This window comes from Serinus canaria, chromosome 1A (assembly GCF_022539315.1).
Source record: "Serinus canaria isolate serCan28SL12 chromosome 1A, serCan2020, whole genome shotgun sequence".
Classification (NCBI taxonomy): Eukaryota; Metazoa; Chordata; class Aves; order Passeriformes; family Fringillidae; genus Serinus; species Serinus canaria.
The window spans coordinates 8,823,051-8,846,401 of record NC_066314.1 but is presented as its reverse complement, the minus strand read 5'-3'; the positions used below and the strand labels follow the sequence as shown (position 1 = coordinate 8,846,401).

The 23,351-nt window shown below is 37.1% G+C and overlaps 1 protein-coding gene across 1 annotated transcript in view; it reads right to left on the bottom strand.

Moving 5' to 3' along the window:
• The window catches only part of SEMA3E (semaphorin 3E), a 129,629-nt gene extending 109,242 nt beyond the window's left edge, over positions 1-20,387 (bottom strand). The window contains exon 1 of the mRNA XM_009086867.4: positions 19,580-20,387. Within this exon, the coding sequence (XP_009085115.1) occupies positions 19,580-19,694 (115 nt within the window). The 5' untranslated portion in view covers positions 19,695-20,387. The remainder of the gene's footprint in view (positions 1-19,579) is intronic.
• Between the last annotated feature and the right edge of the window lie 2,964 nt (positions 20,388-23,351).

Here is a 23,351-nt window from a genome sequence, read left to right as displayed (position 1 = left end):
TAAACTATCTAAATATTTAATATCCTAGAACACTGCTGTTCTTTGTTTTGGTTTTCATTTCAACAAAGTTATCATTTTGGAATATGGCTTATGTGAATCTTTGCTAACAACTGGTTTTAAAATAAGCCAGTCACTTCGTACATTTTATTCATGTAGTCTGGTTGTGATTTTTCCAAAATGTAGGTAAGGAAAACAGATGCCAAAACATTTGGAAAAAGCAACAGGTTTTCAGACATAAGATCTTTTCTGCAGGTAGCTCAGGTGTTACATCTCCACCTCAGATGTAGGATTGTGATCTCACAGCATGACAATTAGTATTTCAGTTAGATTAAGAGTGTCCTGATGAGGAAAATACCCCAGCTGTTCCACTGATTGAAGATCTTAAGGAACAGGAAGATCACCCATTTCTTCAGTGGATATATGTCTGTAACTGCAACATAGGACAGCATTTAAAAATACACCATAAACAGGTCAGAGTAGGCAGATTATCAACTTTGACTGAACCTTTAGTTTCTGCTCTCTGACTTTCTACTGTGTTGACTTGACCTGTAAATAATAAGAACACTCCAGATTCTCACAACAACCTGTGAATAATATGCCCACCATCATTCTGGCTGTAGCATGTGGGTGATGGCAGTAAGGGCAGGCCTGGTGAGGCAATATTATAAAATCATGCCAGAGGAAGTGTGTCACTTCCTTACTTACCCAATTTCAGCACATTAATCTGTACCATCCTGAAGCCAACTCCTGTGGTTTTTTTAGAGGTGTTTGCCCTGGTTTGTGGGGTTTTTTTTAGGGGGATGGAGAAGAAACATGATGAAATAATTTTCTCCTTTTCCTTTCATCCTGCCCCCCTGAAATTTTTCAGAGGGTGCTCACAGAATAACCCTTTTAAGTCCAGCAATAGTACTAAGAGCAAATCACTACAGCAGCAGCAGTTCAAATGTACTGAAGAATCATAAACAACCAAAAAACAGGGTGTGGGTGCATATAAATCTGGAAAATTACTTAATGAATTAAAATGGAATATTTTACACAAATATTATTAGTAACCACCACGGTCTAAAATCAGCTCAAGTTCCCAAACAATACAAATTCACCAGCATGTTTCTAACACCTCCAAGATAATTAATTGTGAACAGAAAGAAAGAGGGAACATTTGAAAGGATCACACTTTATGCTTCTTCACTAGTGTTAATGTGGGCTTTTCCCAGGTTCTCATTCACACAAGAAACCTTGGGCTAAGCTTAGGAGAACTGTAAATGAAGTGGAAAGCCCAGTTTGGGCTGTGGTATGTGAACTAGTTCTGCCCTGATTTTGCAGTTAGGATGCAGTGAAAACAAAACTAATTCAGCTTCCAAACCCAAAGCTGCCTCAAAATGTGGAAAAAATCACAAGAGACTCAGCGACCTGAAGCACTAAAAACGTCAGAGGATATGTTCACAGAAGTCCCAAACGCACATTCTGAGGATATGCTGAACTTGAGCTTCCTCATGTGATATATGGCTAAAATCTTGTTCAAGATTGGCCTTAATGCCTACAATAATTAGGACAATTGGGATGTATATTTAAATAGGAAGGTCTTGCCCTTTCTGTTCCCCTTTTTCTATAGAATATTTTTCTAGAACTATTGATCAACATCTGGGAGACAAGTTAAACTTAAAATTACATAGAATACCATAAATTATTCATTAGATATTTCTGAATTCATTATGCACTGATTTTAACAACTCAGAACAAATTCCACATATTCTTATATCATCAGTCATCATTAAAAATCTTTAACCAAGGGAATCTATGTTTGTAACACAGACAACAAACACAAAAGGATATTCAATTTAGAAATGCTCAGCTTAGAAAAACAAAAACACACCACTTATTCAGAAGTCATGAATGATCTGTTGTTCTGTATAGTTATGTCCCTCTTTTTCCAGATTATCCAAGAATAGAAGAAAGTTTCATCTGTTATTAAACTCTGGATAGCTGGAACAGTACATCAGAAATATAGTCTAGTAACTTAGTCATATACATTTTACCCAAGAATTTATTGCAGATTGAGACATTTTTCTTGGATCAAAAGTTGAATCATTTCAACTATGAATTCTGTCATTGGTTGTCCATGTCTCAGAGTTAACACAGAACTTATTGCTACTAAAATTATTTAGACTTTTTCCAAGTTGCAGTGGAAATCTAAAGGAGCAAATAAAAAAGTAAAGCGCATCTCTGAAAAAGGTTGACAGCTTTGGAAGCCAAAAGTTACACACACAGTTCCACTGCCAGCAAACATGTTGTACTCTCAGATTAAATGTTTTAAATAATAGACAATTTTCCAGAAAATTTGTAGAGTTTTCTCCTTAGGTTAAGAGCATTACAACTGCTGCTGCTCTGAAACGCACACCAGTCAGAGTTTTTGATGTCTTCTGCAGTTGAATGACAATTTGATGTCTCTGTTCTCATTGCCATTGTCAATTCTTATTAAAATCCTGCTCCACAAAACCAAAAGTAACCTTAAAACATGTGTGTGGTTTAGAAGGACTACCAGGAGTTACCGTTTTCCAGACATCAGTACAGGCTACAGAACACAGTTCAGAATACAGTTTCCAACTTCCTATAACAACCTGAGCACCACAGAAAAAGTTATAAATGAAAAAGTGTCAAAGCAAGGCAGTTAAAGCCCATTGCCAGTCATTACCTTAGCAGGACCTTATTAAATAAAAGTTATAGTGTAAGCACCAGAAAGGAGAATGAGAAAACTGGGAATAAAGGAATATTTATTTTTATACCAAACCTAGATGTCAGTTTAATTCTGGGTTTTGTATTTAATAGAAAGATAGAAAAAGAATATAATAAACAGGTATCTGACCATTTTATAGCAAGAAGAACTTGAAATCTGCCTCTAGTTTCTGCTATTCTCCAGGACTTCTTAGAAAAAAGAAAAAAAAGAAAAAAAAAAAGGAGAAAAGCAACCTTAAATTCTGCATCCCAATTGTCTATCAAGAGACAAATAAAATCCATTCTCTCCTACAGAAGATACATTATTTTCTGAATGGGATTAGGACCAGATTGACAGAGTTGAAAGAAATGGTGGGCCCGTGTCTTTTCAAACATCACAAAACATAGAATCATAGAAACATTTATGTTGGAAAAGGCCCCTGAGATCCTTGAGTCCAACCACAAACCCAGCACTGCCAACCCACCACTAAATCTAAAGACTCCATCTATGCACTTCTCTAGGCAGCCTGATTCAATGCTTGACAACCCTTTCCGTGTGGAACCTTTTCCTAATATCCAACATAAACCTCCCCTGGCACAACTAAATCCTATACCTTGAGATGAAAATTTAACTGTTGCTTTCTGCATTTTCAGTAGTTTTTTCAGCTTCAAAAAAAACCCAAAAAACCCAAACAATAAAGAAACTCCTCTTTTTGTAAAAATCTTTAAGCATTTCTTCATCCAGAGCTCCCAAAATTGAGAAAGAGGAATACACCCCAAAGAATGGGTGGAAACACTTCCAGGGTATACAAAAAAGAACCTATATCTAATGTAATTGTTGAAATAAATTATGTGTATTCTAAAATATGAGAAGCACATTTATATCTTAAATTAATGTACACAAACAGAGCTATAAAGATACTTCTACTACTATTTCCACTGGAGAGAATGCTAAAGGCATGGTCTTGGCTAAGATTAGTGATGATACAGAAAAGAAAATGAGATATTAAAACATATCTTGGACATCTTTTTTGTTAATTATCTGGCATAATAAAGAAAACATCAAAGGAAATTCTATTTTGCATGTTGAATGATTCCTTCTTGGAATGGCTTGTTTTGGAACATATAAAAAGGAAGTTTTAATCAAAAATAGAAAAAAAATAATACTTCAGATATTAAGTAAAAGTGATCAAACCAGAATTAAATTTAGTTCTCTTAGAGCAGCAATAATATAAAATAACATATTTAAAAAAAATAACCTAAGATATGACATTTCAGAAGAGAGTTGAAACCAAAACAGAAATGAAAGTTATACCAAAAAATAACTGGACCCATATAATATATAGTTAACTTAAATCCTTGTATTACTAGCTGGAAGCTACATAAACACATGATACTAATCATAACTATTTCTGGACCTTTAAGAAACAGGAAAATGAATTTTAAAAACTCCACCAGCAGAGTAAAAAGAGTCTTGGACTCTTTTTTTGCATTAAGCAAAAACTTTTTCAAAAGAAACAAATATTCCATTGAGGCCAATAGAAGAGAATCAGTCATGAACATGAACTGAGGGGTATTTGATACTTGACCAAGTTATGATGAGGTAACAATTTAGCATGAATGCCTCTGAATCAAGAAATTTTAGCCTCAAATGACCAACAATGCTGTGAAGTTAGTTTAATTTATATTTTCAGCAGGCTGGAAATGTGCATTTAGATGCCATATGATTTGGTAAACCACTGGAAACTGTTCTTGAGCCCTGCATGTGTGAATTGCAAAGTTAACATCAAATCTGAAGAATCTGTAGACAAACCCCAAACCAGGGAAGTTCTCTACAGAAGGATCCATGCCACCAATGCAACTTTAGAATAAATGAGCAACTGAACATTTGCTTTGTTCTTCATCATAATAATTTAATAAAATAATTTTTCAAGACATACTTGTTTCAAGTAATGATGATAAACCTCTTTCCTAGAGAAAGAGCATCATTTAAAGTCATTGATATTGTATTAAGTTTTGTAGTACTAACTCACATTCATCCAAAAAATAAAAAGAATTTTGCCAACTTGGGATCTCTTATAATGGCAGATGAGATTTTCCAAAAAAGCATGTAATATTTCTAGAAATAAATGCAAAACTCTTTCAATTTACTTTGCATTTTTTTCAATATTTGAAACATTGAAAAAATATTGTTTCCAAGAATTTTATGCAATGCTGAACACTATAATTTTCAAAAACTATGACTTATTCTTAAGAACCTCTAATTTCAAAACCTGGGACTTCAAAGAAAAATGTTGTATCTCAATTTATAAAAATGGCAGTCATCACTAGACCAGTTCATATGAAATTTCTGTATTAAATCCTTATCTGTGACCAAAACTAAGCATCATTGTGGAGTCTAAAACTGAAAGACAACAGCCATTTACTTTTTCAAAACATTGCTACTGTTTCTGACAACTGAGATGGGACAAGGCTCCTTTTAGCATTCCTAAACTATCTGTAAAATTGAAATTAATTAACAGTATCTAGATAAACATTACAAAAGAACAAATGGCAGCAGCTTAAGGAAAAATTTGGTTTCATCAGCACACTACAATTTTTGGAATGCATTTACAGCACAATCAATGCAAGGAAAAAGGTTAATTTATCTAACTTAGTACCTCAAAACACTTTAAATAAAATGCTTCACTTAAAAACTTTAGAGATTACAGGTAAAAAAACCCTGCTTGTTAGCAAAGCATATAACAATTTATTACTAGTTTATCAGTCTGAGCTGAGAATGACACCATCTAAGATAATACAAAGTAAATACAGAATGCTTTTTTTGTTATTACTCCTAAAGTAGAATGTGCTCAGATACCCACAGATTGTAGGTTTTAGCTTGCTTATTTAATGCACTTTTCAACTGCCAGCCTGATCCTCCTTTTCTTGAAATTTTCATGTTAGCAAATCATTTGGGAAAAGATTGCCAGTACTGATATAGTGGGTTTGATTTAGGGCAGATGAAGGCCCATCTCACTACCTCAGTTATATGGTTTTCTCTAAACATCCAGTGCAAATGTTTATCTAGTGAGGACTCTCATCTTTCAGTCATTTAGAATTTATGTGGCCTTTTTTTCCAAATGTTCTTTTCCTTTAGCATTATATTGATCTGGGACACTTTCATCATTCCTTGGCTTTAATATTCTTACTCCAGAAATCTCCACATGTATGAACATCACCAACACTCTCCTGGGAATAAAAGCATGTCAAAATCCTAGAGGAAAGGACTAGGATAGTAATTCTAACCCATTTGAAAGCAAGTAGCAGCACAGAAAATAGCTTACAAGTACTCATTTATTCCACTCTCTTCAAGTCACTGCCAAAAAACTTCAAAAAAAATCCCCATGTTTTTATTAATTTTAATTCTCCTAATCCTTAAGAATACAGATTTAGTGCCTTTAATTCATTAAATAAGAAAATACCACTAGGCTAAATCATGACTAGCTATCATGTAGATTTCATAGGAACAGCTACCTGCAACACAGGAGACTGAAATTTCCATAGGAACTATTGGAAAAGATAATTATGTTGCCATTGAAATGTCAGTAGTTATCTGACTTCTCTACAGAATTATTAGTTTGGAAGGACCAAAAGATAGGAACAATTTATCACAGTAAAAATTATTTGATTGCCTTGTGATCTAGTTTCTTTAGAAAATCAGGTGTTCTGGAGCACTCTGCCAATTGGTGACAAAATCCTTGTTCCCTATAACACATGAGATCCCACTGACCAATTTTAAATTCTGTGGGAAAAGAGTGAACAGTATGGGCAGTCTAAAAAACATCAAGTTTTTCCAAGTTTCCTCAAAGTCAGCAGCTAAGAAATAGAAATACTCCATTAGTTCCTTAAAAAAGGAGAACAAAATCATTAGACAACTAATACAATTAGCAGGCCAATTAACTGTCAATTAGCACATGCAAACTAACTGGTCCAGAAGTCCATGCAGAAACAATCATACCTCTGTTGGTTCTGGCCCACCTAGAAAACCAAATAAGTGTTTAATGAATCAAAAGAGTTGAAGAAATACTGTGGAAGGTTCCATGAGAGAGATACAGTTGCTATAGCCCTTCTATCTGCAGCAGGAAAACATTAGAGATGAGGAAAAGTGAGTTTGACTTTGGAAGAATTAAGTGGTTTAATAAAAAGTGAAGATATTAAAAAAGCTAGTGATAAAGAAAATAACATCTCAGACTACTTCAGTAGAGGAAAGAACAGGAAAAAAAACCCCAAGGAACATGTGATATAAGGACATGGGAGTATAGAATACATCTTTCATTTCCAAGTTTATCTTCTTTAATGATAGCCTGCTATTGAGGCATGTTCATCTGCCTTATTGCCAGTGTCACACTACTCAAAGGTATTTCATTCTCTTGAGATAAAACAATAGGTACTTGGAAAGAAGCTTTAGTCTCCATGTAGGTTGTATATTTCTACTGGAAAGCAAATTATGAGGTTTAGCAAGACTTAACTACATCCCAGGAGCTTGCTGAAAGTTTTCCATAAAATTTCAAAGGAATCCAGATTTCTCAAATCTAATTGGTGATCAGACACTATTGGTGATCAAATAAACCCAACAAAAAAACCTCTCAGTGAAATAAAAGGCTTTGGCTTCCAAACAATAAATAGTTTAATTATAAAAATATTTGGTTTAAAGACAAGTTTCATAGATACTATAACTTCTATAACCACCATATCAGATCTCTGGATTTCACCATCCAAGATAGAAACCAACCATCAGTTGTGAGGTCTTTATTTGGGTTAATCTTCTACATTTTCAGCAGGTGTGAGGTCTTTCTAAGGATTAAAAGTCAGTATATGTTTAGGTTAGGACCTGATGGGTTAAAAGCAAGTCTTGTCCAATCAACAGCATTAAGATCAGCAAGGCTTTAAAATCCAATTATGGAACCTGCTCTCAGGATCTACCTCCAGATTCTAGTGCTCTCAAATGCATTTTTAAATGTCTGTAAACAATTCTGTAGTGAGTAAGCAGTATCAGCATTGTTACAATTCCTGTGAAACCAACTGCAGGACTCGAGATGCCAACAGAAACATGTTCTCTCCCTGTGCTACTGTGATGTGTTTGCAACCATAATTATGGTGCTCAGGTGGATGCTGTAACAGCTAACCTCTGCCATTAAATTGAAATGCCTGGCAAAAGCAGACCTTGAAGACTGAAGGACCAAACACTTACAAAGCAAAACCACGGAGACAAAATTCTCACAGAAATCAACACCTATAGAAACTTATCACCATGCTGTGAAAAGCTGAATGCAGAGGCCAAACCACTCCAACAAGGCTGAAGCCAGGCTACAGTCCTGCATATAATGTATGAGTAATTCAGAAATCTCTGGAGCACCTTTTCATCATAGGTTAGAAACCTACTTTCTGCACTTTAATTTATAGTATAGAACATTTAAAATCTAAAACATGCTAAGACACGACAAGTTTAACTCTCAGATTTTCCCCATGGGTCCTGCATCTCTCCCAGGCACTGGTGTCAGATATCAGGAAATGTCAATATCTCTGTTATATTTCAACAATCCCAAGGTAAAGCATTTCTATGCTGCTATCAAATTCACAGCACACTTCAGGAACTGTTTCACAAGAATGTACAAACACTAGTTATTACTATTTTCAAATCTCCATGCTGTACTTTTTTTGCTTTGTTTTACTCTTAAATTAAAAGTACAAGGAGTTTTCAACAGCCAAGACATCTAATTTTACAGCTCAAGGATTTTAGTACTATTACACATTAAAGTAGTAAATGTGAAACCACAGAAAAGCAAAAAAATCCATTAGCCTGACAGTATGAAGTAATATGTTACATTTTCTAAGAAAGCAAGGGCTTGTTCCATGTCAAGAAAATTACAGAGACCACATACAGCACTTATAAAATTTCTTCCACAATTCTAAATGACATGTACCCACACATATTACAGTGCTCCATAAAAGCCTCAAAGAAGCATCTTCTGGAAATACCATTTTCCTTATGACAGAGGAGGGCAGTAAGTTGTAATTCTCAAGATTTTCCATAAGTGTTTAACTGGAAAATAAAATAGAAAGTGAAATTTTACACATAAATCAGATTTTTCAAAGTTTAAAGTTGCTTTGTAATGCCTGGGGTATGGGCAAAATTGAACAACTTTTGTCATTGATCTTAATGGATCACACTACAGGGACGGCCTCAAAGAATCCATGCCATAGATTTTGATCTTGCAAAGAAACCCCAACTTAACTTCCAATCAAAGAAGCAATTTGTATAATTAAAAGTGCACACATAAGGCCAAATACTTATAGAACCAAAGCTTTAGCATGCAGTCTTAAAGGCCACTTTGTGTGCAGTGGAAATAATTTAGTTTGTATCTAACCTCCAGCAGTTTTTTACTGCTTCTTTGGGAAGGAGTAGCTGAGCTCTGGCAGACAGCTGTGAGTGGCTCACTTATTTCATACAAAAGTACAACAACTTAGTTTAAACTGTTCTGAAAGCTGCTTAACCTAAGCATGTCATGCTTAATCTAAATCAGCATATTGTGCATGGAAGCAGGTGCAGAGCACATCAGTCATTACTGTGGACCAGAGGCAATTGTGTCCAGCAGCTCTGGGAGCAGCTTACACTCCTCAAATGACTACACCTCCATCCTCTTCTTCCAGGCCATTATTAGATCAATCAGATCTACTTAGGAATAATATCTTCACTTCTAGTTTATCAAGGCAATAGTAGTGCAGCTTGTAAACTCTGCACTAAGTCATTCTGAGACAAAGGGTTTTACCCTTGCAGGTGTAACATGCTAGACCTATCAGACATTCTTCCCAAATTCATCTTACTTCCTTTTATTGAAATGAAAGGACTCTGGTTTAAGCTGACCACTATTCTTTCTCTAAATTCAATAGAGATAGAAATACACCTCCAGGTGAAACACAATGACAGAATGGATCACTTCTTTCAGAGAGTAAGATCAGGAACCAGGAATACCCTGTCAGCTTTGTAGTCACAAAAGTTTATGGGAGGTTTGCTATTGTAATTAGTGAAATAAGCTCTCTGCTCAATTTTTGTATTAAGTGTTCTGTTTTTGTAATAAAGGTTTCATATATTTAGCAGCAGAATTTAAGCACAGTATACTGCATTCAGAGACATTGTTGGAGAAACACTCTTTACTGTAACTTTGACTTCTAAATGTGAAGCATTTTATTTACGAAAACTCAATTCTTCTAGAAATGAAATAACCCACTGCAGAGCTTGAGTGTTAAACCACAGAAGCTGCAGTCACTCAACAAGGAATACTATGGAATCAGTAAAGTGCTTGAGACTGTTTACAGCCTGGTTATGAGCTATAATAAGTGCTGAACCTGCTGAATACTTTAGCACCTTCTCAGCAGTGTGTTTAGAAATGACTGCTATCCCAGATGCTTGTGTAACCTGAAAATATGCAGGAGGACATGGCCATGCCTAAGATAAGCAGAGAAGAGAGAATAATGACTTACTGCGTGTAAACACGGGCACGTAAAGACACGACATTTTCTCAGCAACAACATTAATAAGAACAAGATCTCTCAAAGACAGCTTATGTCTTTCTGGGCTCCCAGACAGCACATACTTTCAAGCTTTGCATCATACCATTCTCAATCAACCAAGATGAAATATTTAATATATAATGGAATGGGCTTATTTTCCTTTACTTTTGGCTTTTACCACACACCCACAGGAGAGCACTTAGCTTAATCATAAATAAAGAATTGCAGGAGCTCGTGGAATTGGGCAACACTTGCTAACCTTTAGCTTTCTGGATGAAAAATGACCTTTAGTGATGACCCCAGTGAATAGTGCTATCTGGAATAGTTCCCTCCCATCAAGAAACCTATTATTTTGCTATTATTATGTTTTAGTAACACTGCTGGGAGAAACCATCTGTTAAAAGAGAAACAAGGTAGTAACCCTTAGGTATGTGGGGTCTGTTGTTTTCTGCAATCAGTTTAAGGCACTTTTCATTTATTTTGTACCATTTCCTTTCACCAGTGTGAGGAAGATCAGAATAAGAAAAGACCAAAATCCTTGTGATGTTTATTGCACATCAACAAATAAAAGATGTATTTACAGCTGCATTCACCACTTTACTAGGCCTATTAAACAAATGTGTTTTAAGAAAGAGCTTATAAAGCAAACTTAGCAACAGTAAAAACCCCATTGTTTGACTCCCCACAGAAGCTTCAATTGCTTCACAGTATGAAGTCAGGAATCCTTTAGATGAAAATAAACACAGAAGTAGAGAACAGATACATTAAGGATGTGAAGAGGAGTTAAATCTTCTTTCACTGAATGCCTGTCTTCCAAGCACTAGTCCCTTGGTTTAGAGAATGATTTTTTGGGGGAAAAAAAAAAAAAAAGACCCATAATCATGTTAAAGGAGACTAGCATGGGTTGAGAATTTATGTTTGTATATAAATATATTTTTGGGGATTTTTAAAAAAGTAGAGAAGATAAACTGCAAATGCTGAACAAGCAAATCTCCTAAAACCTGAAATTCTTCATTACTGATGTAGTAAAAATGCTAGCAACATGATTTCACAAGGACCATAAACAAACTTTTTTCCTATCTATTCCTGCCAAATCACAGTCTGAAGAGAACTGTATATTGCCTGTCATCAAATTCTTATAAATAATGAACATCTTTTGCTCAGGCCAAAGAAACAGGAGAAGCTGTCAGTGATATTTTTGTCTTTCTCCCATTTTTGGCTACTAGACATTTTTTGGTTGAGTTTAGGCTGTTGTTTTTTTTTTATTTTTCATTAATGAAATTTTCGGCCTTTAATTTTTTTCTGTATTTTCACATTAAATATTCATAAAGATCCTTTGAACTATATTGCAATAGATCCCACAAAGCAGACAAGTCTCATGTTTCTCATATAGTCTTCCTTGACTAGAAAGTTTCTTTCACAATTAGGAACTTCTGATATGAAAATTCAACCAAGAATGGTAATACAATTTTGGAATGTTACATGTATATGCAAAACCAAGCTTTGCCATTTGACCATTAGAAGATTTCTTTCACATTGACTTTGTAATGTGCAGAAGTTGACAAAACCAGTTTAGAATCCCTTCCTTGATACTGGAGGGCTGAGTACCAAGAGCCAATCAGTAGCAGGCAGGTGAGGTACAGAGAGTGCTATGGCTCTGTGCTTCCCCATGGGAAAGCAAAGACAGCACGATGGAGTATTGCTGCTTCCTGGTACACAGAATTGGTGCTGCTCTGGTGGAGTTTACAGGGAGAGGGTTGGCACTTCCACAGGGCAAATGAAGTTTCAGTCTGAAACACAACACTGCATTCAGCAACAAATCTCAGATCATTACATGTAACTGGAGGACTCTTGTTGACTTTTAATAGGAGTTGAGCAGACTCTGATGGACAGAAGAGGCAATAAAGCACACCAGGTACTCGAACGAGACAAGGTAGAAAGACATGGCATAAACAACTGCCAATTCTCTGCTTTCACCTGAGACTAATAAAAAGTAATTTAAAGATGAGATTCAACTTTTATTTCATCAAAAATTATTTTGCAGCTACATGAATGAATCAAGTTTTGCAGCTATTGGCTGCACACACAGGCTGGGTGTCATGCCAGGGCCAAGATGTTTGGCAGGCATCCCTTAGACAACTCTGTGGTTGCAGACCTCCTGTACATACTTGCACAAAAACTGTAAAAGGAACCTTTGACATGCCATTACATTCTGAAGGTTCCCTAAATTTCAGGTAAAATAAGAATGAGTAGACTAGAAGAGGAACAAAGATTTGTCACTAAGATTATACATTCACCAAGAGCAGGGCAGCTAAACAGTGCATTTGGAGGCTTGATTGTAATGTGCTGCAATTTAAAAATCCTTTGAAGAGGTCTAGCATCAAAATGCACAAAGAACCCCTGAGACAAACCAGAGAAACCACTCCTTTTGTTTGTAACATTGTGTCTTAAAAAATGGAAAAAAAAAAAAAAACCACCAAAAAACACCAAATAAAATTTATCTTGAAATACTTTTGCTTGGGTGATTTTTCTAAGCATGAAAATCATCACAGGATAAGAAAAAACTGAATATATGATGGTATCTATGATGGTACATTCCTGCTTTACATTGTTTTGAAAAGGGAAAAAAATAGTCTTTAGACTGCTATAAAACAGTTTGCCAAGGGGATGCAGCATGAGTGAAAGCATATCAATTTATAGCTTAAACAAAGAAAAAAATGCTTAGAGGAAAAGCACATTGAAGTCAGCTTTCAATTAAAATCCTTAACAAGAAGAAATCTCTCTTCCAAACTAAGAATTTGTAGCCTTGAGGGTGATCAGAAGAACAAAGATCAAGGGAAAAATGGAATTTGTCAATGTGAGATAAATATATTGGTTTTAAAGTTGTGTTCTGAGAGAATCATAATGGTTTCCTTTGTTTTAATATATACAGTAGGCTCAGTAGATTCAGTTCTTCAAACTGAATCTTGGTGATGACACTTTAAATTTTTCACCAATTTAAAGATGGAGTTTATTTTTAAAACTTCTCAAATATTGTTTCTTCAAAATTATTTAAGTCCTTTCTTAAGAGGAGTTAGAAATTATGGCTAAAGTACTACATATTTTTATAATACAATATTTTCATTCTTTTTCAACATGCTCTTTCATGTTTAATTCTGAATCCTTAACTGATTTAAATAAATGCCAAACATTAACTAACCAACACAAAACATTTTAAATAGTATACTCAAGAGGGCTTTTTTTCCCCTGTAAAACAAAGATTGTTATCGTTATCCCTACAGGCTATGAATTTCTACAAGAAATGGTGATTTTTGTAATTACACTGTCTGCATGCTATAACTTCATCACATTTGCCTGGCTACAAGAAGAAAACCCGGGCAAGAGTTTTAATAATATATAAATTTTCATTGCACACTTTCAGTATATTTATTGATCAAAAGTTTTTCAAAAGGCCTGACACAGATGCTCACCCTTGCACACCATCCTGTAAATCATGTAAATAACATTAATCCTCTCTTCATTTAAGCAAAATGTAACGCCTGCTTTCAGTGAAATAATGATGAGTACGATATCTGATGAAGAGTTTAAAATAGCAGATGGTGTTATCGCTTTGAAAGCAGGGAGTTAGCTGCAGAGAAGCAGCAACATGCAGGATATTCTGGTCTTGCACCTTCAGATAGTGCTTAGTTCTTTAAAGCAGGAAGAGGAAAGTGATTGATGTTAGGCTGCAAACCGTCTGCTCCTTGCATCCCTGGCGTGGCACTTATCACCTCAGAGCTCTGCTACAGCACTACTTACAGCAGCCTTTGTCAACAAAATGCAGTTATGAAAGGAACTAGCATAAATTCTCTGCCAAAAAAATTCCTGTCTCAGTGAGCAAGGCACTCTAGGATTACTTGTAAGCACTCCAGAACTTCCTAGCAGTCACCCTTTGTGATATAGATAGATAATAAACCTAAATCTTGTCCTAAATGTTGGTGGACAATCAGTTGCCTATCCAGTGGGAGGTGCAAAAGCTCTCCTCTCTGCCTCTTAAGTAGCCTAGAGATGCTTGTGCATCTTTGCCTAAGATATTTCTAAGCTGACATTGAGTTCTCTGTGGCCTCAAGAATTATAAAATATTACTTGTCACATGTTTTTTCCAAACACTCCTAATTCTGGTTATCAGCCCTTATACCCAAGCACATTTATGTGTGGAGCCATTAAATAAATCATTAGTTTCTAAACCCCTGGAATTTTACTGCTCTTTAATTCAATGTAAGAAATACAAAAACTTCAATCTGTTATATACACACACACATATTTTACAGATATATATATATATATATATATATTTATGTGTATATATGTGTGTGTGTGAATACATATATAATATCCTCTACTTTCTTTGTACATAGACCTCTCTGGACTATATATAAACAAAGACCACAAGACAGTTCCTTATCTTGGTACAAGGTCAAGGTGATTTGTATCAAGCATGAATTAACATCTTTATTGAATTTGAATTTGCTTTGGTAGGAAAACTGTTCTTTCCTAGTCATTCAAAACCAGTGAAAGCTGTGAGAAATAGAAAACATTTTCATGTATGAAATTGAACCAGTCATGATTCAGCTTTGGGTTATGTGGCTAGTCATTAATTAGCCATGATTTACGTGGCCAGGTGATTACTAATTTAAAATACTATACTTTGATTAAACATATTTGCTTACTTTAGAATTTGGAAATGACAGTCTAAATATGCCCTACATTTTTGTTACTCAATGTAGTTGTTAGCCCCTGAGTAAATTTTACTGCCCTCTAGCTAGAAAGCAGAGTAAGATATGGATAAACATGGTGAAACTCTTAGTCTTAATTAAAATAGATTCTAAATTGCAAATATCAGGAAAGCTAAAGTAGGTGTGCTGAAACTGCAGTTCCTGCAAATGGCAATGAAACATTTTTTCTGCTGTAACAGACCTCAGCAGCCCTTCAGAATGACTAGTCATCCCTAAAAAAACTAAGTTCTTTTACATTAAATGTTTTATATTACACATTTTACATAATATAATCTGACTATGAACATGGAGAGTATCAGTTTTTGTCTGCAACATTTCGTTCTCCCTTATTAGTATGTTACTATTTGAAATATTTGTGCTTGGAGGAAACATTTTTTTAACCCAGATGATTTCCTTCTAAGTTCAGTCTGCTCCTTCTGCCTGCTGCAGCTTGACTCTACTGTAGAAAGTCGCAAGCTGTTCCAACAACAGGTAAAAAAGACATATTTCAAAGGGTAAGGCAGGTACAGCTGCTTCTTAACCACACTTTTTCCAGACAAGAGCAGTGTCCAGTGCATAGCTACACAACCTGAGGTCAGGTAATGCCAAGACCCCTCAAGCCACTCAAGAGAAAGTAGTGGGTAAAACAGAACACAGATGCCTCAAGATGTGCAAATTCCTGCACGTAACTGCACCAGACCCCATCACTGCAACAGAACTGTACAGACCACTCTAAAGGCTCAACATCTCATTTTCATACTGTATTACCTTTGTTCTTTACCATGATTATGAACTAGGAAAAAAATCCACACCAAACCAATTAGAAATACAAATAAAACCATGCATAATGCTTGAATTAGACAATTATGTCCTTCATGTGCCTTTCAGGCCCACATGCTTCCAGTGTAGCTCTGTTAGGCTTATAAAAATATATCCCTCCTGTCCTCTGGAAACCCAATCCATTTCAATCTGTAATGTAAATAGTTTCTTTTTAACACACAGTGTGTGCTGATTTCACCTTAATTGTATATTTCCCATTGCGAGAACTCAAACTGTGGGATACTGGGAAAGAATTTAACCAGCAGCCTATAAAGAATAGGGGCTGAAGCTTGGCTGCCATTAACACCTCATTAGCCAGAGTCTGTACTGTATGTAAAATGAGCTAATGATTTTTAAATGAAGTTGTCAACCTATAAGTTAATAATGCAGAAATTTATTCCTCTGCAATATTAACAAGCTATAACACATGTTATCTCTACAAATCAACGTGAAGCTATTGGAGTACACAGGTCTTGGCTGGTTATCTTCAAACACTGACCTTTAGTGCAATCATTACACTAATGCTACAAGGGGTACTGATTGCAGTATAAATTTCCTAATGGATGCAAGATGATGGTTTAAGGAAAACACCTTTAAGTTCTGGATATAAACCAATCTCAACTTACTAAAAATGAAGTTAGAACCATAAAGTGACTGCTAGGTGGTTATAGGATCAAGTCACATCTGATAAAGAAATAGCAAAATTCACATTTGATCTTACTGTGAGTTAAGACCATCACCTGCCTCAGCAAAAATCACCATTACAGTTTGCATTGACTTGACAGGTTTAGCAGGAGTTCATGAATGCAAGACTTTCATTAACTCCCACTGAAGCAGAGTAAATGGCCATGGAGTCAAACAGGGGTTGCACAACATATCCCTTAATTGGCAGGGGGATTGTGGTATTCCTATCCATCAGGAGACCCCTCTGCAAGGGTTAGGACCTGATCTTGTTGCTGTGGGTTTGGAGACATGTGTGCACTGCAGGTGAAGGTCTGGTTTGCTGTGAGAGCAAAAGGTTCCCCTTCACTGTCAGGCCACTAACTCACTTTCACTGAGCACCACTTTGAAGTGATTTAAAGAGATAATTTGTGAATTGTTAACAATCAAAGGACACTCTAATTCGTGCAAGCATTCTCTTGACTGAATGGAAACAAGACTTTAAAATGGACTGGTTTTAAATATTCTTCCATAACAACAACAAAAAAAAATCTGATGTCCATAACCTCATCTTACTAGTCATAGAAGCTCTTAACATTCCAGTCAGCACTGACCTATCTTGCAAGGGCCTGAATCCCAATCAGCCACCAACATCTGCAGTTCCAAAGGGAGGCAGTCAGCAGGCCTGCTGACTTCCATGCTGCAGGGTCTTTCCAGGGAATTTTTTATCTGAGGCTGCAGCTACTCCACACTGAAAATTTACACATTCAGGCTTCATCCTCTGTGCCACAGCAGCAACTCACAGGACAGGCTGTGGCACCTTCATACAGAGGGTGCACAACCACCTCTTTGTGACTTCCCCAAGCTCTCTGGTACCCACAGCAGCCTTTCTCTGGAGCAAATGCAATTCAGATCAGGGTCCCTCCTGCTGCTCCTGTTTGATTAGTGAGGACAGCAGTGACATTTGCTCATTGTCTTCGTGCTTGGTCGCTACATTCTTCTGGCTGGGAGGTGCAGTGGCTGTTCCCAGGGTGGCAGGCAGGTATGCCACTTCCAACCCTTGGCTGGGCATATGTGGCCAGGCACTCCCTGACTGCAAAGCTGCCTGTAAAATCAGCCCCATTTCCTAAGGGAGAAAAATGTGATAGGGTATTGTACAAGGTGAAATAGAACATGGTGATGTGTGTGACTATGGTAGGGAATTTATGAGGACAGATCTTTCTGTGTTGTTGGATCTGAGGGATCTGCCATCAGGCAGGTAAGGTTTGGCCCTCTGTGGGAAATGGATGCTTTAAGATCTCTTTGAAGATATCAGAGTTATGATGTGTTATGGCCAAATTGCTGGCTCACTGCTGAAAAGAGAAGTAGTATGCAGTGAAATGTACACTAGTTCCAACCATAGGAAAGCAATTACTACTACAAGTGAGCAGAGAAGCAGTTAATAGTCACAGCACCATAGTGGGGAGCTTGCCAAAATTTTCAGCTAAGCCAAAGTCCTGAACCAACATAACACTTGGTCTACTTGTCTCATTTACTGTGCTTTTCTCATCCCACTTACCCCATCAGAAGCAAACAAATGTCAGTAACAATTAGAGCCCTAGCAGTTACATCTAGAAATAAATCAATATTCAAATGCACATTTTCAACAGTAAGAGATGTGAAAGGATTATACAATCAGCATTTGGCACTCATTCCTACTGTACTCTGAACCATTGGCTAAAAGAAAAGTGGTTTATATGTTAAAAGGGGTCAGATAATTTATTTGATTCAGAGCAATTAATTGTTTACTTACAGGACAGATTTCCATGAAAAATACTTCTTTCTCTAAAACATTTCATAGCCCTATAAAAGCAAGCCCCATTTCTTATAGCTTCCTAGCAAGACTTTCAGACCAATTATCCTATTCAGCTTCTCCCTTCCTTATAATTGGTAATTCAGCTTGCTATATAAAACACAATTAAACCTTGTTAGGAGTAAAGCTGTATACACATGGATCTCTAGATGTTGATAATTCTTAAAACTTAACCATTCTTAAAATAGGTATTCTAATGCACTTCACACTGATGCAGCTTAGTTATTACTTGCATAACCACTGAAATGTTCTTGAGTAATTGAAATTTGCTCATTCCCACCCATGTCAGCAAAAAAAGCATTTTGCTTTAATCTGTACCAGAGAGGTAATGTCCAAACACTACTGATTGGTCAATCATCACTTTATCTTGCACAATTACATTTCTTTCTCTGATTACAATGACCATCTCTCATACGTGTCTAAGTATACAATGTACAAATCTACAGAGAACTGAAATACCATGGCTGTGCACAGGTATTTTATATATACACAGGATTAAACCCAAATCACAGGGAAGAGTTTAAATCACATGCAATCCAGAACAGAGACACTGAGGGAGATAAGGAAGAATGGTTCAGCATTCAGGTAGCTGGGACTTAAATAATTTTAAGCAAAAATAAAAGTTCCAAGTATTCAACATAAATATGTCAGAAAAAATAACATTTTTCCTTTGGGTAACTCAGTTGAACAGCAAGCAGACTTACACTGGCAGGTACTCATTTTAATTATAGTGTGATGACACTTGCTAGTTTAGAAAATGAATCATATGGTTGCACAGGAATTCAGTCCTTTTGCCTTAGCTATATTTGTAGACAGATAGAATTCTAAAAGCAAAGCAGACATTTAATTGTTCAAGGGTTACATGATGCACATTTATTCAGCAATAATTTCAGGTTATCTTCTCCATTTCTTTCCCTCTTAATAAGAGACCTGACAGCCTTCTTACAGCATGGAGAGTAAGAGAGAATGACGTGCAAATCTAACACACTTTCAGGTAGAAGAACATTTCAGTAGTCTAAAATCATCACTGCAAGTACCTTAAGTCTTCCAGAATTCAGCAAACTTAATCCAGGGTGCAGTTTAGCACAAGGAAACAATTCACAAGATTTTTGACCAGGACCATTTTAGTCTATCAAAGGACCATAATTTAATCCTGATGCAATACATTCAGTGCAGGCAATGAACTTGCAGAGTAGAAAGTCTTTAAAAACCTGACACACTGACCTACCTTTATGTGACAGACGTAACCTCGGCTGCCTCGTATCTGCTGCGTGACATCCAGCCGGTGGCTCGAGTAACAAGCCATACAGTGCCAGGATTAGAAGGTCCTGAGCAGATGCCATCCTGCCCAAGAGAAATTTCTTGCTCTCTTCACTGAAGTGCTGCTGTTTGTTTGCTGTTTTGCTGGGGTGTTTTTAAGGCTCCAACTTCCACTTTGCCAGTGCAGTTAGATCTCTCTCTTTGGTCAGTTTGGGGGGTGCCTCTGTGGGAAATTCAGCGTTCATCAGAGCAGCACACAGCCTCAGCTAGCCATTTGTCAAGCTGTGCAAATGTCATGTAAAAATATTCCCTCCCTAGGACAATTGTTTATAAAGTGCAAGGACATTCCAAGGCGTTACTCTGCAGTGTTGTGTCTTGAGCTGTCTTTAGTAACTCTGCCAGTGGATTCAGGAAGAAGCTGTATTTTCAGTCCCTCCTGCAAGGCAATTCATTCAGAGAAGGAGGGTGGGAGGGAAAAAAAAAAAAAAAAAAAAACACGGAAAAAAGGAGAAAGCACCCTCCTCCTTGGTGCTCCTCAGAAGTCAGCCCCTTGCTCTGACTTGCCAAACAGCTAGTTTTAATTCACCTTTCACCTTTGCTAATTAAAAACAAGAAGTGCCATTCCCTCCTGGAGTTGCAGGATCCACCCAGCGGGAAGCCGGGCTGTCAGGCTGCTGTATTCACTGGGAAAGTTCAGGGAGGGTTTAGGCAATGCACAGTCCTGGCTGCTTCTAGGAAGCCTTTTAATCCACGTGCCGTGCACTGATTCCTCAATTGCTTTGTGGTTTCACGTTGTAAAACGCCAGGAGATGGGTCAGAATTCCTCCTGTCCCTCCCCTTCAAAAAGTCATTTCAGCTTTTGTTCCCAGCTCAGTTTTAGAGGAGGATCAACCCTTGCATTAACCATTTAAGTACATTATCACTTAGTGTCGTTAAACAGCATGCTCCTAAGTGGATCAGGGTAAAAAGAGTCTAGCTGTATACACTTCCTCACTTTAAAGAAAAAGATCTGCTTTTTACATTTTTCCCCCTTTTATGTGCTTTGCACAGTAGCTTCTCCTTCTTACATTTTAGATGTCTCTGAGTCTGGAACCTGAGGGCATCTATATATGTCATAAAATTATTTCTCTGAATAGATGCCTGTAGGATTGGGCAGTATTTAAAACATATAAAAGCCTGATCAAAGCACTGTGATGATGAACAGCATCAGATTTAAAAGTGCCAAGCAGCTACCTCTTACACTGCTAACAAGTACCAGAAAACTTCATCTCTTTTTTGCATGTGTGACTTAAAATATATCCATGGCAATAACTAGGTTTTTATACATCAAAACTACAGATGTCTGGAATACATTAATTAGGGAATAAAGTTCTCTGTAATTAAGATCTCATGCATATAATCATTTAGGATTATGCAAGGTGCATTTTAGACATTAACAATTGCACTATTTTAATAGGAGGAAGCATTAAAGTCATGTTAAGTCTTTATAATTCTCATTGTTTTTTACAGTAAAAGAATCACAAAGACAGGAAAATGAAAACTAATATATGCATTTGACAATAATGCACTCAAGAAAAAATTGGTAGTCAACCAGAGATAATAATATCTGGAGAGAAAGATTTAATAAGACATGTCTGTATGCCAGCAAACTGAAAAGAACCCAGAACAATAATATAATGAAATGCTAATAAATGTAATAGCAGGATACATGGATGGGAGAGGACAGATCTGTTCAAGAAGAATAAAATATATGAACTACTAGGACAGAGAAAATAAAATGCAGCTGTGGAGAAAGGACAGAAGTAAATCCTCAGAATGCCCAAGGACTCCTGGAGGCTGCTGTATAATCAGGAGCAGGGAGCAGGTCATGTCTACCTGTTAGTTCTCAGGAGCAGGTCATGTACACATCCCTGGGCTTGCTTTGAATCAGCTGGAAGCTGTGCCAGCAGCAGTTGAACCTCGGGAGCACCAGCTAAATCACACAGCTATTTGCTCCAATTCTTGCACACAATTGCAGGTTGCAGTGGATTTTATGCTGATGTGCCAGCTGTCTGGGAGCAGCTCAGCATGGTTCTTGAGATATTGTCAGTGGAGAAGGCAATGCAGGCTCTGCCTGCAAGCACAGAGCTCAGCAGGGATGAGTTTGGATCCACCTGATGGGATTGTCATTACTGGCACCTTTCTGTGCCACTGAGGCATTCAGGTGTTCTGCCTTTGGCCATTGAGGGCTGCTGTAAAGCAGCATGAGCTGGTGCCTCTTAAGGATAGTGAAGACTCCCCTTTGGTTGGGATACTGTGAGTTCTTACTGAAATACTTGCATTTTTCCTAAAGAAAAAAAACAAACCAAAACCACCCCACAAACATACAATTAGGACATTTCTCAATGATTCATTCTCTGTCATCATAAGACTTCATTCTCTGTCACTTCTGATTCTGAGATAGTCCAAATGGATTTTTTTTTTCTTTGAAAGATCTTGTGGAAAATTTAGTCCTTTTTTTATTTATGATATGTACTTTCAAAAAGTACACAAAAATCCAATGGTGAGCTCACACTATGAAAGCTAAAACCATATTCAGTGAGTAAAGCAAATATTAGTGCAATATTTCAAATCTTGTCTCTTTCTAGAACTCCTCTCTAAGCTGCTAGGTGGTAATATTTATTACTTTTCCTGGGCTTCAGCTGGCATCTGAGATGCTGAACAGGCTGAATAGGGATACTTTGGTTATTCTGAGATGGCACCAAAAAGATTAGTGTGGCAAATTCAAAATAATTTCCTCAACATTAAAGTTCTGTTTTCATTTTCCAGCAGGGGAAAGGGAGCTGGGGGAGGGAGCACAGGGGAGCTGCTAGAAGCTCTGGGCCTTGTTTTGTGTTTAGATAAGGTGTAGGGTGCAGCAGGTCTATTCAAATACGTGCATACAAATAAGGGCAATTCCCCCACCAACCTGAGCTTGCATGCACTCACTTGCATTTCTAACCCCACATATCCCAGCCATTACACAACTCCTTGGCTCTCTACAAACACAATGTGACCCAGGGCTGGAGCTCCAGAGGAGTCAGAAATACCCAAACAAGCTGATTTTCATATTTGTGCCCAAGGACAAAGCTTTTTTGTCTGAAATCTGATTCTCAAGCAGGGTGGGCTGCGTGGGTGCCTCAGGCTCCCTCCCTGCCTGCAAGGGAAGGGCTGGGGCAAAGGCAGGGAGGCAGAAGCTGGAGCTGCTGCTCAGTGTTCAGGCTTTGGCTGTCAGCAAGAAATCTGGAAATAGCTGCTGGGCATGGGGAAAGATGCCTGCACTCCAAGTAACCTAACAATAGAAAAGGAAAATTCACATACAGGTACATGCAGAAGATGGATTTTTTTTCCCCCCAAGTTTGTGTTCTCACAGGGTGAATCCTCCCTTTATAATTCACAAATTGCTGTGTGAGGATTGCAAGCCCTCACACAACAAGATTTGTGGCAAAGCAAGTGGTGGAAAGGTACACACAATTTCAACCCAAGAGAAATGTGTGGCCTCAGGCAAGGCAGTCAAGCTCTATACCTCAGCATCTTTTCAATTTAATAGGTACACAGTCTTGCCCCAAGGGGTTAGACTTTTTCCTCTACAGTTTTAAATAGATAGAAGGATGGCAACACAGATGTTCAAATATTAGGATTCAGTCTTAGATCAGTGCAAACACAAAGCCCCAAGGCTGTGGAGCCCTCATGTAGTACAGTACAAGGGTCTCTGAAGAGTA